At 35.0% G+C, this 17,384-nt stretch overlaps 1 protein-coding gene across 1 annotated transcript in view; it reads right to left on the bottom strand.

Annotated features, from left to right (window-relative positions):
• Nucleotides 1-17,384, bottom strand: part of LOC101569284 (RAB6-interacting golgin) — a 115,172-nt gene that overhangs the window by 72,469 nt on the left and 25,319 nt on the right. Inside the window, exon 2 of the mRNA XM_012517049.1 lies at nt 12,086-12,147. Within this exon, the coding sequence (XP_012372503.1) occupies nt 12,086-12,147 (62 nt within the window). The remainder of the gene's footprint in view (nt 1-12,085; nt 12,148-17,384) is intronic.

The following is a 17,384-nucleotide window of genomic DNA, read 5'->3' as shown; positions in this document are numbered from 1 at the left end:
TCTAGAGTTTGTGTCAACTCATGATCCACTGGGATTATGTGTGATCCAAGGCTGGGATTATGGGTCTTAGTACTGCTGGGATTACCCATAGGTGGGTAAATACTGGGAAGTACCCATAAGTGTGAGTACTTCCCCTACCCTGGGACACAATTGGTTCTGCCCCGAGAGTGACTCAGCACAAAGAGACCATATAAAGGCGCTGAGGAAGTAGTCACGTTTCACTTCGTTGGAACTTCAGTCTTCGCATTCGGCTTGGATGTCGTCCCCTGGCTTGCAGCGCAGACTCTTCCACCTCTGGCTTGGATCCTCCACCTTCCATCGCAGACTCTTCAGTCTTCCCTTGCAGGCCCATCAGCTGACAAATAGAGCCAGTTTGTAGAATTTACTACCCTTGAGTGTGAGTATCACCCAAGCAGCCAGTGCAGTGTTTAGAGACGTATGTAAGAGTAAGATTCTATCCTTTTTCTTCAAAGTATTTCTTAATGTAGAGGCCTGAAAAAATTTCCTTTCTTCAGTGTGATGTGGAGCTTAAACCTAATGCCAAAGTTACTCCACCTTTTTTAGAATAATTGCCACTTACCCAAACATTTCTGAGTTCCTTATAAATTGGCCCCCTCAGTGCCTTAACCATTTTAGTAGTTCTTCTCTGAACTTGGTCCAGGTTTTTCATAATTCTGGTTAACAAGGTGCTCTGCAGGGAATGCAGTGTCCAGGTGCAGTAACCTTGCAAGGGTATTTGGAGCAGTTGGAGGGAACAAGAGAAAGATGACAGCCATCTAGTATCCCTTAGGCTCTCATAAACATGTGGCAGCATTCCAGCCAACAGAGTGGAGTTCACAGTAAATGAGTAGTGAGTAGACTGGAAGTGCCCCTTCCCTCATGGAGATGGCAAGAAAAGCCAGTGGCCATTGGCTTGCAAGTAGTGAAAATATGTTTAAATCTTTCAGTTTAAATAATGCAGAGAATAAGAAGGTCCTAGCAGGGATATTTTAAGGGAACTCAATGGGCTATTCTAAAAGTTACCATTTTTCTATTCTTTTATTGTGTGCGTGTGTGTGTGTGTAAATAGCATTACTACAGTGTTGTTTATTAATTTCATTTCTCATTTTTAACAGGCCAGAAAGGAAATCTGATGAAACATAGAAGTCACTTGAAATTGAATGATTTTCTCAGGATCAGAAAAATGAGTAAATAAAAGATTCAAAATTATATTCCAAGTACATATAGTTTCATGCCCTAGAATTTTCACTTGACTAAACAACTAAGCAAACAAAAGAAAACATTCTTGCCCATAGAATGTTTGCAATACTGATTGGTGAAATTAGATGTAAATACTGATTGGCAAAGCTTTTTGATATTTTTAATTGTGTGCATGGTTTTCTTTTCTTTTTGTAGTCAGTTTACCTTTTTCTTTATTTTTATGACTTTTTTTGCAAAAAAATAAAACATTTTCAGACTATAGCATTCAGTGCAAAGGAAAAATGTTGCTCAGTTTGTTAGGGATGTAGGGGACTAATGGGTGAAAAGGAAAAATATTAAGATTTAAGTACAAAACTCAAATACATGAAAATATAAAATATTATACTCATTTCTTGATACTCGAGATATTAAGATAAATATGTAACAAATCTGATGCCAAGATTAGTTAATTATAATGAACTACCTTAAAAATACATGAATAAATTAGGCCTAGATCCACATTATCTTTACTTCCACTAATGTCTGACCCATATTTAAAATCTGCAAGTAAGTCATGCATGATGCTAGTCATCTGTAATTCCAGCAGGAGTCTGAGGCTAGGTGATTGCAAATTCAAGCCCAGCCTGAGTATTTAGTGAGACCCTATTTTTTAAAATAAAAATAAAAATAAATTAAAAGGATTAGGGATGTAGTTCAGTCCAAAGGCTCTGGGTTCATTTCCCAATAATGAAAATAAATGAATGAATAAATAAATACACAAGTATTGCTATAAAATAAAGTAGGCAAGAATTGTACCAGAAAAAAATGTAATAGCAACAAAAAAATCCATGTTATTGTAGTACTTTTTATGATCATGAGAGTTTAAGAATTGAAATACTATTTTTCATAACAGAATGTTTATTGATTTTGAGATTCTCAATTAAACATCACTGACCTGGGATTACAGACTATTGAGATTACAATTAGGCCTTTGTTTCAAGCTCTTTTCTGTATCATGCAATTTTCCTTGATCATTCCACAATGATTATTTTCTAACTAAGTCTCTAATCAAGTGAGCATTTTGGGGAAATAGAATACTACTATTTAATCCAGAATTATAATTCTTTTCTCTGGTCAAGCATATCTTTGTATGAGCCCTATCTAAATTTTGATGGCTGAAATTCTGAACCTCAGCATCTCCTTTGAACACAGCTGGACTCTCAGGTAGTTTGGTCTTTGGGGTCTAATATACCTAAAATAACTTTGAATAGTTAAATTTGACCACGTGTGAAATGGCAGTTGCCTTTTAATTTTAATGGAATATTTTAGAACATTTTTATAGAAAAGCTCTTAAAGTTCTTTTTTTCACTACCTTAATGAAAGGGTAAAATGTGTTGCTGTAGCTGTTATTTTTTATAATAAATTTAAACAGTTCTTGCAAATCTTAACAAGTAAAATCAAATATTTAATGCATTTGGCAGGATGCCTAATAAAAATTACAGAACAAAATAAAATATTCTGGATGTAAACTTTTTTGAATAAAAAGGCTAAATTTCTAAGAGTACTTACATCATTTATCAATATTTTTATGTTAACTTGCTATGTAGACTTATCAAACTACTTCATTACTACAATAGTTACTATTGCAGTGGAAGGCTTGTGCTCAGATTTTTAGATAAAACAGAAAGTGAGATTCATAAATATAAATATTGCAGATAGAAATCCATATTTCATTGCCATATACATATTAAGTTAACCACTGATACATGCTTTTAATGTGCACTAAGGCAATAAGGATTATATGGGCACCCTACTTCTGGGACTTCACAAAGGCTGATTCTTTGCTGATAATATCTAACAAAAGGCCCCCAGAACACACAGTATACCTGATTTGCTGACTTGCACAGTGTAAAAATAAAATGCTGAGTGACGAAGAGAGGCATAAAGTTGCTCACTCTTACCAGCTAGTGCTAATCTAATCTAGCAGAATACTTAAGAGAAATGCTTTTATATTTGCTAAACATGTATTACAAAGTCATCCAGTGTAAAAACCAAGTTTAATGGGGAAAACACTGTTTAACTGAGTAAGATGGAATTTTGACAGGATTTGGTTCTACTCTTGGAGCAATTTGAGCAAATACTCAGTCACAAAGAAAAATAGTTTTTAGATGAGACCAGATAAAATGAATATAATTAGAAAAAAGGTAGCAATTTACAGTACTTGTTACTTATGAAAAATCTTTAACATTCTTCTCAGAATAACCTTTCAGCTGGATGCTTCAAAATATCCTCTGTTTGATAGTATGTTAACATGTTTCTGGGAAAGGTTATCTTCTAGGAAAAATTTTTATTAAAATAATTGTAGCTAATATTTATCTCAGCAGTCTCTATTCTAATAGTTTCTTATGTCTCACTGAATAAACACAACATTCTTATTCCTTTTACTTTACAGATAAAGCAACTGAAGAACAGAGTTTTAAATAACTTATCCAAGTAACCACTCCTAGTACTTGGCATTAACCTTGACAGTTTGACCCAAAAATAAGTGTTTTGAATCAACTATTTCTAAAAAGCCTCACTATTAATACACTTAGTTAATAATTTTGAGTATGTTTAATTCCTAAAGTAACTGAATATGCACATAGGAGACATAGTGAAACTGTCGTTTCATATGGCTACGTGGTTTATAAATGATAGACAGTTTAAGGTTAGAAAAATTGTGTCAGATAATTTTTGGATTACATTAATAAAATGATTTAATAATTGGTTATGCTACACACTTATCTTTAATTAATAGAAATTATTTGGAAAGAAACTATAAATTTGGACTCTGTTGTTTGCCTTATGGTGCCTTGTACTCGAACAAACATGTTCTGCAAACACACATCTACATCGATACACATATATCACATAGTTGTGTATATGGATATGGAAGTAAGGAAATATAACAAGATAAAATAACAGTATGAAAATTAAAATAGTGCAATGAAAAGGTACAACACAAAAACCCATGTTTTGAAATTTTGTATTCTCTAGAGTTTAATCTTTTTTGTTCTAAATGTCTTCAGAGCCATAGCAGGATAGAAGGAATGGAATGTATTTTTTAAGTAATTAAAAAAAAAAAACCTCAAAGTGTGTGTGTGTGTGTGTGTGTGTGTGTGTGTGTGCTTTTTTTTGGGGGGGGGGGAACCAGGGATTGAACTCAGGCCTTCGTGTTTACCAGGCAAGTGCTTATTCTATTGAGCCATCTCCCCAGCCAATGTGTGTGTGTGCTTTGTAAAAGATGAAAGACTTATACAATCTGAACAGAAATATACCAGAGTATATTCAAAATGTTTAAAGAAGCATCAGAGAAGTTTTATATGTGGTATTAAGCTTACATTAGGATATTCAATAAGGAATGTCTTCAGAATATTAAGAACATAATATATGTTTCAATGTTTTAGTGGCAAGATAGAACCCAAGCGTTTTTGAAAGCACTTTACATCCACTTTACCACTGAATTTTCCTGTCAGCCTTCTTTTTTTATTTAAATATCACTAACTAATTAACACAGGTTAATGGCAAGAGTAACTAAATCATGAAGTCCAAGAGAGTAGCAGCAGGTTGATCTGGTTTTATCTATGCTAAAGTGGACAGATAGGCATGTAGATAATTTCGTGCCACAGCTTATGTTATAGATTTTAGTATGGGATGTGATTCTTGCTTTTCAATCTAATAGGATTTTTTGAGAGGCATTTTATTTTGTATTACTGGTCTGCCACAATGCCTAGCTTAATCTGATTTCATTTTAATAAAAATTCCTAAGGAACTTAATCGATTAAATAATGAAATACAGCAGAGTGCTAGTGTGTAAAAAAGAAAATATCAAATTGCATAACTGAGCATAATTTATTAAAGGAAATATTTACAAAGTTGTACCCTATAGTAATGGAAATTAACAAAGGGTGACAGCAGTAGCCAAAGCCGTGACTCTCAAAGCCTACAGAAACTAAGAGAAAATCTAGCAGCAGATCCTGTGTAGCTGATATAAATGTTTTACTTGTAGTAAAATGTACCCTGACAGGAGTTATGGACATGCACAGGAAGTTAGCCATAGCCATCCTGTGACCTCATAGGCTGGGAGCTGAGAAAACAGTCTTTCTTCCCTTATGTTTTTGCCACAAAATTAACACCACTGTAAATCAAAGAAAAAAATTCTAATTATGTGGCACCTGCTTAGGCAGAATTATTATTCTTAATAAATTTATTTCTTTCTTAATAAATTTTATTTCTTTATCAGTTCGTAAGTAAGTAAGCTACATCCCTAATCCTTACTACATAAGTAACATAAGTATAGGGCTTGATCCTCTGGCCTGCCATGCCAGCCCCGCCCCCCAGCCCACTCTCTGGATGCACTGAGACAGGCATTGAGACTGAGTGTGGTGCTGCACTCCTGTAATCCCAGCACTTGGGAGGATGAAAAACAGGAGGATCACCATGAGTCTTATCTGTGTAGTGAGACCCTGTAGACCCTCTACTAAATATATAGTAATAAAAAATAATAAAAATATATATTAAAAAATCTAGTTATGTGATCTGTGGACTCCAACTTTCCTGAGCAAAGAATAGAGAGGAGCCAGGGAGATAGCATAAGTGCCTGCCTGGCAAGTGCAAGGTCCAGAGAGAGGGAGAGAGAGAGAGAGAGAGAGAGAGAGAGAGAGAGAGAGAGAGAGAGATGAGGGGAGAGAGGCAAAGAAGAGAATTTATGTGGCAAGGCAAGTGATATCTAGCACTGTCTTTGTTGGTTTATTTTGATAAAATGTTCTTAAAGTACAAGAATTAGTAGCCTAAACAACTAATTTGAAGATAACATTATTCAATGCAGCAACTATTGTCAAATTTTTATTATTTTGTTTAATGAAATTTTGTATCATTTCTATTTTTTTTAGCATTTTGTATTCTTTAGAAAAGAAAGATAAAAAATAAAATTACTTATCAAAAAAAGTTAAATTATCATTATTTGCAGATGACATTATACTCTACATGTAAGACCCCACCAACTTTACCAAAATACTTACAGGTTTAATAACCAAATTCAGTAGTGTAGCTAAATACAAAGCCAGCACTCCAAAATCAATAGCATTCCTGTATACAAATAAACTCACTGAGAAAAATATTAGGGAAGCGACATCATTCATAACAGCATCCAAAAAAGAAATACTTAGGAATCAATCTAACAAAGGAAGTAAAATATTTATGTGTTGAAATTACAGTACTCTGAAAAAACTGATCAAAGAGGATTTCAGGAAATAGATATTCCTTGCTCATGTATAGGAAAAGCCAACATTATGAACATGGCCATATTCCCAAAACTGCGGTCACTGTTTAATGCTATCCCTATCAAAATACTGTTAGCATAACCCATAGAACTATGTAAAACATTCCTAAAGTTCATCTGGGATCAGAAGAGACCTAGAACAGCAAAATCAATCCTGGAAAGGTAGGAAGCATCACAATTCCTGACTTGAAATTATACTGCAAAACTACTGTGATAAAATCAACATTCTACTGGCAAATAAAAGAGACCAGGGATCAGAAGAACAGATTAGAAGATGTAGGCACAACTACAAACAAACTCATGCACAAACTTATCTTTGAAAAAGGGATCTAACATGTTCACTGGAAGAATTTTTTTTTCCAGAACCAGGCATTGAACTCAGGCCCTTGCACTTGCTAGGCAAGTGCTTATTCAATTGAGCTAACTCCCTGTCCCCTGGAAGAATCTTTTTAATGAATGGTGCTGGAAAAACTGGCTCTCTGTATGCTGAAGACAAAAATTAGACCCATGTCTATCACCGTGTACTAACAAAAAGTTAAATGGATCAAATTTCTAAATATTAAAGTAGAAATACTAGATCTACTGGAAGGGAAAGTTGGTTGAAATCTTGAATACAAAGGGATAGGCGGAGCCTTCTTGAACAAAACCTAAACTGTATGGGAAACTAAAGAATGAACAACTGGGATCTCATGTTATTTAAAATCTTTTGCACCTCAAAAGAAACCGCCAACAAAATGAAAAGGCAACCCACAGAATGGTAAAAATTTTAGCCCATTTTCCCTCAAAGTATATCTAGAACATATAAAGAATTTTTTTTAAAAGTTGGATCCCCTCCCCCAATTCAAAGACCAAATCCTAAAAAGGGAATCAGAGATGAATACACATTTCTCAGATGAAGCAATACAAATGGCAAATAAATATATATAAAAAAGTTTAACATGATTTCATTTGAGAGATGCAAATTAAAAGAACACTATGATTTCATCTCACCCCAGAAAGAATGGCTATCATAAAAAATTCAACTGATAACAAATGCCAGTGGATCTGTGGGGAGAAGGAATCCTTCTCCACTGTTGGTGGGAGTGCAGACTGGTGCAACCACTGCACAAATCAGTGTGGAGATTCCTCAGTTGTCTAGGATTAGAGGTTCCTTTTGACCCAGCTATTCCCCTCCTGGGTAGCCTCCCAGAAGAATTAAGAAACATCATACCACAGCGATATGTGTGCATCAATGTTTATAACTGCACAATTTTCAATAGCCAAATACTGGAAACAGTGGAAATGTCCATCAACTGAGGAACAGATTAAAAATGTGTGGTGTTTTTATACAATGGAGTACTTCTCAGCCATAAAGGATATATTTAAGCCTTTAATAGGTAAATGGATGAAAATTGAGACTATACTCCTTAGAGAAATGAAGCTGACTCACATGTATAAACATTGTACTGTCTTCCTGGGTCAAGAAACTGAAAAACTATGCACAATGTAAAACGTACAGTACATATTGTGAAATGGGAAGAAAGTGTTAAGAAGGAAAAAGGAACTAGGATTGGATAAGGGGAAAGGAAAGATGGGAAAAGAGAAAAAAATGCAAGTTAGTTATGCTGCTAGTGTTTCTTAGTTCACAGAACAGGAAGATTTTGTGCTCACATTGATTGGAGAATTCTTTATGTCTATATGTTTTCTTTTCTTTCTTTCTTTTTTTCTTTTGTTTTGTTTTGTGCCAGAAATCAAACTCAGGGCCTTGAGCGTGGGAAGCAAGCATTGTGCCAATGAGCTATATCCATGGCCCTATGGCCTTATCTTGTTCTCTTAACAATTTTAAAGATAATAATATGCAATATATTAGCTATTGTTATTCTCCTATCTTTTATGGAATTGCATTTTACCTTTTTTATAAAATAAAAACTCTAATTGTTCCACGTGTTTCTCAATACTTGATATTATCATTTTTAAAAATTGTAGGCATTGAATGGTTGTGTATTGGTAACTCGCTGTGATTTTAATTTACATTTTCTTTTGAAATCTGATGTTATATTTTCATGTGCTTGCCATCTATCTTATTTTTTTGAAAAAAAATTATATTGAAATCTTTTTGCCCATTTTAAAAATTGAATTATGTGTTTGAATATTGAGTTTTGAGGGCTCTTTTTCATTTTTCACACAAAAAAGTTATTGACCACTCCTCTTTGAAGTTACAAACTCCTAATCATTGCTCCAGGATTAATTTATCTTCTTATATTGATTTGGAAAGCTTTATTTCTAGTTATGTGATCATTTTGGAATAATTTTCTGTCTTTTGTTTTTTAGCATTTTGAGTCAAAATGTTTAGTTCACGTATTTTTCTTCTAAGTTAAATGACTTCATTAAGTCTATTTTTTTCTAAATTTGAAAACATTTAATAAATTTGTGTGCAGATTGTTATAATTTAGATGTGCAGTGACTCCAAAGATTCATGTGTTAAAAGACTTGGTCCTCAATGCTACATTATGGGGCTTTGGAAGAAGACTGAATCATGAGGCCTTTAGCTTCCTCAATGAATAAATCCATCATTGGATTCATCAATGAATTAATACCTCAGTGGATTTATAATTTAATGGCATTCTTGGAAGATCTTGGAAATTGCGGAGGCAAGACCAAATATAAGTAGTGCTAAACATTTACGTAAGTCATATGAATGTTTGATCTGCTTTGTTAGGCTGTTTTACCTGATCTCCAGAGCATTTCTGTGCTATGGCACTATCAGTACAGTCCCCGGGTGAGTCACTGTTGCAGAAACTGCGAATGAGAGACTTCTATATTAAATCTTCCCACACTAAAAAAACAAACGATTTAACATTGACATAAGGGCTTACAGGTATTTTTATTTGTACCAAATTATTTAAATCTAAGGATGTGCATTCAGATTTTCAGCTTAAGTAAATTTTTGCTTCGTTTCTTAATTTGTTAAAGAGAAGAGTTTTATTTTGCTTCACATAAATTTTATTTTAGAATTACTGTATAGTAGTGGAAATTCATAACTTCAGTTTATAATTCTATCAGAACTTTAAAAAAAATTTTTTTTCAACAATGAGGATTGAACTCAGGACCTTGTGCTTGCCAGGCAAGCACTTATTCTACTGAGCTATCTCCCTAGCCCCAAAACTTTTTTAACCATAAGAAATAATGATTTTATTTGAGAAAAATAAAGAATTGAAAGGAAACCATCTTAGTCCCTCAATCTTAACCATAAAAGTAAAAATCTAAAAATCCTACTTTCATTGTATTTAAGCAAGAGGGTCAAGAGCAGGCAAAGTTGAACTTGTTTTGTTGTTTACCATTGTAAGAAAATACTACATCACAAAGTGTTGGCAATGTCTGGAAGGACAAAGGTGAGGAGGTAAGGGAAGAATTATTACAGATGGGAAGTTTGGTTTAAACTTGCTCTTTCAAGGTGGGAACTTGATTAGGACTATGTATGAAGCATAATAGCATAGACTAGGATCAATAGAAGCAGCAAGGGAAGGATTTTGAGACAAGGCAGGGAGAGAATCCAAACCATATGTCTCACTACTTCCCATTAATGAGTTGGTGAGTCTTTAGGGAAATTCCTGTAATGAATAATCAAATCATGTGCTTGTCAGACCAGTCCTAGAAGAGAAAAAAATAAATGTGAATGAGATTGCATAACAGTAAAATCATGTGAAGGTGGGCTGTCTTCTTACGTCCTCACTTGGGGCTCAGATACTGGCAGAGAAAGGGGAGAGAAATAACATAGAGGAAGTGAAAGAGTTTTCCTGTCTTATAAAGACACTAGTCCCATCCTAAGCTCCACCTTCATGAACTATTACTTCCCAAACACCATTGCATGGGTGATTATGGCTTCAACTTATAAATTTTAGGGAACACAACTATTTAGCCCTTAGCAGGTGGCTTTAAATTATTTTTTATTTGGCTTCTAGCCAGACCCTAAAACAGCTAACACAATGCATGTAAGATGAATAGGTCTCTCTTGGGAAAATATATATATCAGTTTCCCACCACCATATAATAAGATCCAAATTTCCCTTGTATTAAAATTTATGTCAAGGCTTCTGCTTGTAGGCTGTTTTTTTTTTTTTTATTGTTTTGAAGTTTCCAAAGGGATGTGATAAAGTACCAGAGCCTAAGTCATATATTCTGTGCATATTTACTGAATGAAAAAAAATGTATATGCACAATTTAACTTACAGAAAAGAAAAGGAGGAGGAGAAAACAGATGAATACGATGAGAAAATAAATATTTCAATGTCTTTTTTCCATGATGTTTATAGAAATTTCTTGTTCTCAGAATTTTTAGGGCAAGATAGGACCTTTTCCTTTGTGTGGCTTGAAACAACTTTCCTGCCAACCACCATCTAACCTCTGTCACGAGAAAGCTATGTGCTGGCAAACTGGCCTCAATAGTTCAAGGTTAGAGAACCCCAGCCAACGCCCGAGGGTGGGACAGAACCTAGGCGCCAAGCAGTATCCTCAGGCTGCTAATTTGCTGGACACACAGAGCCCTGTTCTGTAACGTCCCCCTGGGTTGTGGGTGAGTGGAACCCATTAACATTTAAAAATATTTGCAGAAATCAAAGATGGAGAGGGGGGAGCATTTCTGGAGGGCCAGTACTCAGTGCACTTTTATGCATGCCAAACTTTGCTGGCATAGCTTAGGACTTGATAGAGAACATCTGGGTGACTGCTGCAGCAGCATATAGATGTGGCTAAGGGCAGGGAACAAAGGGGGCTTGTGAGGGAATGTTGCAGTGGGGGAAATGCTCTGTGTAAAAAGAGGCCTTATTTAATGCCTATCCCATGCCCAGCTGGGGGAGGGGAGTAAGGCTAGGGAAGGGAGGGGTTTTTTTGCCTTCATGTTGCCTGGGTAATGAATGCTGGAGACTGAGTGGCAGCATACAACTGGCCCATTTGACTTCCGAGATCCTTTCTTCCACCGTTAGACAAGTGTGTTAAAGTCCAAGACATAGCTGAAACAACCTCCATGGATGGCATCCTAATGCTGCCTCTTCTCTGGGAGTTTCTTTGTCTGGATGCAGGAGAAGTGGATATACTTCACAAAGGAGGAAGAGTTCTGCTTTCAGTTGAGACAATGTTCTCATTGGTTCTTTATCACCAGTCCTATTCATGTAGATACAAGATAACATAAATTAAGTATCGAGAATAGGTGGGCTGGGGAGATAGCTCAGTGGCATAAGCACCTGCCTGACAAGCGAAAGGTTCTGAGTTACATCTGCAGCACAAATGAAAAACAAACAAACAACATTTCAAGGTATATTTCAAACACAAAAGTGCACTTATTAACTGAAGGTTAGGTCAGATTGTTGAAAAGTCCTCCATTTTAATGTAGATTTTCATATTGGACTCTGATCTATGCAATCCTCAGTTTACCCAGGGTGAATGTTTTAGCATTTAGTAAATCACAGCAATGCTGATGTAGGATAGGAAGCACTATCTTAGAGTAGTTCACAAGACTGAATAAACTGCTATGTCCTTTACACAGATAGTGCTTGTGAACGTAAGGTAGTTTATGTGCTGCAATAAATGTGACTTAGATGGCTCATTTACCGTGTTCTCCTCCACTTTCCTTGGCTTCCAGCTCACTGCTCTTCTGATTTCCTAAAATACTCCTAAAATACAAAAGAAAAAAAAAAAGACCCAGACATAAACACTTGAAACTACTACAGGATTGTTCTGAGAATGGGGCTAGAGACTCACCTCATTCATTCAACTAACATTTATCAAGTAGCTACTGTTCCAAGGGCCCTAGGGACATCATACTCAACAAGATAGTACCTGATTTCCAGAACTGGTACACCCAAATGATAAATTTCTTATTTCACATACCAGGTTCTGGCTTGTATGAAAGCAGGTAGGCAAACCTTGCTTCATTCAATTGTCTTTGTTCCCCTGATTTCTTCTATCTTGAGTTGAGTCTTGCTAATCAGATTGTTCACATTGGGTTTAAACTGATGTTCCTGAGATTGCCTGTTCTATCCCTAATATGGTGGTAAAATGCAAGGGTCATTATGAGGCTTCAAGCTTTAGGTGCTCTGGTATTCATGGTTACATTCATGTCTGTTAGTGTGGGTGTGTATTCTGAAATGCACCAATTAGTGTTACATGTCTGGTTTTGGAAAAAAATTAAATTTTTGTTCTAAATTTGTTTAGAATGTGACTTTAATTTTATGTTAAGAATTACATTTTGCTAGCGGAGTGTGGTAGTGTGTGCTTATAATTCCAGCACTCCACAGACTGAGGTGAGAGAGTTGTTAAGAATTTGAGGCCAGCCTGGGGCTACATAGTGAATTTAAGGATAGACAACTACATAGTGAGATCATGGCTCAAAAAATTACATTTGATTTGCGGTGCTATTGCATTCTTAATTGCTATTAAACATTTTAAGACCTTCCTTTACTATTAATTTGTTCTGAGACAGTCTTCTTTTATCCCCAAGTAATGAATCAGATATACCTGAATGCCAAGTTTATGATGTTACTTCAAGAGCATCTAGAACAAAAACCATTGGTGTTTAGCTCAGATCTTATCAGATATTCCCTATATATATTATAATTAATTGTTAGCCTCATCTCGACCAATATTTAGTTGATTGGGAGCTTATGGCCTACTTCTTTTTGGAAAAAAATGTACATTAATTTTACATTTTGCCATGTTAGAACAACTATATGTATGTTAATAAGAAATGATATCATGGATGACTAGCCCTGTTTCATATATATATGAAATAGATACATTCTTAACTTATGCCATATTTTATGAGTTCACTGTCCCCTAAACAAATATCATTCCTATATATCTGAGTATTTTGAACATAGTTGGTACTTAAATACAACTTATATTCCTAAAATAAAACATCTTCAGAAATTAGTAAATACATATTAGTGTTAGTCATGTGAATAGATACAGAAATTGACTCAAAATTCCGAAAAATGTCTCAAACTTATCCAACCTATTTTGAGAGCAAACCGATATACATATGTTTATTTTTCTCATCCCAAAGTTTTGGGTCCCTATTATATTATGTGGATACTAAAATGCCAGAAATGATTCATTATATTCCAAAGAAAATCTAGAAATTGCTATCAACTCCAAAAGTGTTTCTCTGAAATTATTATCATGAAGAAAATAATCCAATGTAAACTAAAGCCTTTGAAGCTTCTATTCCTCTTACATTTTCTTCATCAAGTTCACTGTAAGTCCTTTTAAATTAATCCTCCATTCACGAGTAGTTTTAGTAGAGGTTCCATATCATAATTCCTTCCTTAATCTCCATCCCATCACAAGCACTTTCTAGATAGAATCCCTTTCTTTATCTAAAAAAATATCAAAACATAGGAACCTGTCTTCATTTGCAGGTCAATTGAAATGTCAGAAGCACCTAATCTAACAAATGCAATGACTTACTCAAGTAACATACAGGATTTTTCAAGAGCCTCTGAACTTCATGTCAGGGACCTCCTGTCAAGGAAACATCTCAGGAGCTATTGTTTGGTCCTGTGCTGTTCTTGGTATAAAACATCTGTTTACAGAAAACCTTGGAGTGACCCAGCTAAACATGAAGCCTGCCTGTAGATGATCCTAAAGCTTTTTGTTTTTCATAACTGACTTTATTGCCTCCTTTCAGCCCATTTTAGGATTAATCCAGATATTTCTCATTCAGTATGTCATCTGCAAAACATCTCTGCTGTTTCTGTCTGTCAGTCTCATCTTTGGCACATATGGTAAGGCTCTAGCAATACAGTAACCGCTGTCTTTATGTATCTTTTCTGTAAGGAGATATAGCAGGTTTACTGAGTTCTGTAGTAATCTCTTACTGAACTCTATAGACAACCCCCAGTGTTAAATAAGATATGGACCTATTTATTTGCTACCCACTTGGTCTTGAACTCATACTTATTTGCACTGCTTTATGGACCAGATCCTTAAATTAGGAAAATCCAAAGTCTTTGTCACAACTTGCTCAACAACCACCCATAGCCTAACACTGATAGGATTAAGTTGTCTCTAGTATCTTTATCTCATTATAATTTAAAAGTATTGCCATTCTGTTGATGTAAGTGTATTCGCTGATAATTTTTGAAAATATTATTTTATACTTGTAACCATGACTTGTGATAAAAACAAAGTTTCCTAAAGCACTTGGAGATTTGGTAGTAGATAAGATATTGAGACTTGATTTGCTGGGTGGTGCAACTCATCTTGAACTGGTCATTACTACTCAAAGAAAAATAATTTTAGGGGGTAAGATATTATTCCATTAAAAAGTAGTATTAGTGAGTAACTACTATAAAAAAATGAGTTTGGTAGCTGGTTATAGTGTTTCATGCCTATTATCCTAACACTCAAGAGGCTGAGGCAGCAGGATCACTGCAAGTTCAAGGCAAGCATGGGCTAGATAGTGACTTTAACCCACACTGTTAGAGCCCGTTTCAAAAAACAAACAAACAAAAAATGAAGTTCAACCAGGTATAATGAGAAATGTGTGTAATTCTAGCTACTCTTTAGGCCGAGGTAAGACAATTACAAATTTGAGTTCACCTTAGGGAGCTCAAAGAAATCTTGTCTCAAATAAGAACAAGAAAATGTCCTAAGGATGTAGCTCAGTGGTACAGTACTCAACTAGTATACATGAAATACTGGGTTCAATCCCTAAGACCTCTGAAAATATAAGCAAATATCCAATTAATGCAAGAAGTTCGAGTATAATGGAATATATATGAGTTTTATAGCAAAAATCAGCCAAACTCGATATGAACAAAAAATGCTTTGCTCTTACACAAAAGTTGGACATATCAATATAAGAGTCAAGTGAGAAAGAGTAACATGTTAAATTTATGTAAAGCTGGAAGTTGTAAGTGTGATGTTTAGTTTTCAGTTTTCCTTTTTTGAAATCATTAGTTGATTAGCAGTTCTTCAAAGTAGTATGTTCTTACTCAGGGATCTTCTCATCTGACTCAAAGTGATTTCTTCTAAGAGAAGTGATAATGAAAATCTCTGACAGAATTACCTCAATGAAATCTCTGGCAGAACTTGGCAGAACCACTCAAGATAGTATTCCAGTATCTATAATCTGAATTTTTAGTTCCATTTACCAAGGAGAAATTAAAGGTGTCAGTACATCTCCTTCCTGAACACGACTCATAGGGAGAGTATGTTGTCCCTGGGAAGTTTAAATAGTTCTACAGCTTGTGAGTTTCCCAGTGATTTTTCTTACCTTTTCATGACTTCTTTCCACCACTGAAAAAATCTCATATTTCCCTGGAAATAATTTTATGACCTGCATGAAGAAAAAGACAATATTATGGGAGAGAAGGGGAAGCAACATTGCTCCATTTGTTTTCAGTTTTCTGAGTTCCTTCTCCAACTAAAAAGATTATATCAGATATTTTTAGTTGCTTTTGGAAAATCTTTTTATTCTAAAAATATAATATTGAGAAAAATTTGTCGAGCAATATGCATCCCACTCTTAGGTTCTGTTCCCTCCTCTAAGTATTCAGCCTAGATAATGAAACAGTGGAAATAGCATTGTTTCTCAACTGTTCAAAATAAACTAAAATTCTGGAGCACAGAATATATTTTAGCCCCTTTGGATATAAAAAGATGTATTTGGTATATGTATATATCAAACTATAATTTCTTAATTGTTGAACCAGCAGTCTGGAGGGATTATGGGCAACCACTAATTTCAGGGGACAATGAAAGTCTCTTATAGATCTCTCTAATGTACCCAAGTACAACAAGAAGAAATTCTGGGACGTTATCCTGAAGCTACTAGTGATCTCTAGTTAGTATTATGCTGAATGATAGTGAGCTTTCAACAATTTTTTTGGTCTACTTAGTTGATAAACCTCTTCATTGATGGATGATAACACAACTTGATGCTCTTCACCCATAAAGTTCTTAAAATCACTTTGAGTTACTACTGAAATCTACACTTAAACAGCTAGTCTTACATTTGGTTTATATAGCTACATGTAATTTAGAAAAACAGATGCTGTATGTGGGTTTCTGGGCTTGTCATGCCCTCTTCCTTGTAATGATAGCATGGTGCTCCTCTCTGTTTAGTTCACCTTTTGTAAAGCCTTTTAGTCTCATCTCTACCTCTTGAGTCACTATCTTTTCAGCTCTCATTGTGTCCCAGCTTGGCTTAAGCACTCCTACTTATGTGCCTCTTAATCTTTATAGTGGTGTTTCCCACTGAGGTAGTTGATGTTATCCACACTTTACAGATGCAGGAACTGAAATTCACCATCATTGAAATCTTGTCCAAGATCACTCAACTGTTAATGATGAAGCAAGACTTCTAGCCCAGACATGGCTGATTCTAAAGCCTATGATCTACAATGTAATTCCAGATACATTCTGTGGATCCTCAGTGAACTACTACTTCTGGAGATAATCAATTCACCTGATCTTTCTTGGCTGGGCTCTTGATAAAGAAATATACTACTTGGGCAATGTGCTGGCCACATGTTGGTACTCCTATTTTTTGATCCCCTCTTACCACTGTGAAATAGAGATTATTGCTAAGCAAATCTCTGTTGAAGTTTGTTCAGGCCATTGTATGCTTTTTGCTTATAGAGATAATTTTTCTCTTCAAATGCCTTTGAGTAAAGTAAGTTTTCTCTAAATCTAAAGTGTTGGAGGATCTGCTACTAGACAGTAAAGAATGTCCATTGTTCTGCATTAATAAAGTCTACCCGTGACCACAAAATTTGACACATCAAATTATCTGTGTGAGAACAGACCAAAACATTGCTGTCATAAAATCTGGGTATGTTGGCTGTGTATCTAATATCATTTTTGCTTTTTTTTACAAACTGGTAGATGTTAATTGTCAGGAATT

This window comes from Octodon degus, unplaced genomic scaffold (assembly GCF_000260255.1).
Source record: "Octodon degus isolate 3935 unplaced genomic scaffold, OctDeg1.0 scaffold00144, whole genome shotgun sequence".
Taxonomy (NCBI): Eukaryota; Metazoa; Chordata; class Mammalia; order Rodentia; family Octodontidae; genus Octodon; species Octodon degus.
Note: the sequence above shows the minus strand (reverse complement) of the source record. Positions and strands in the feature narration are given on the sequence as shown.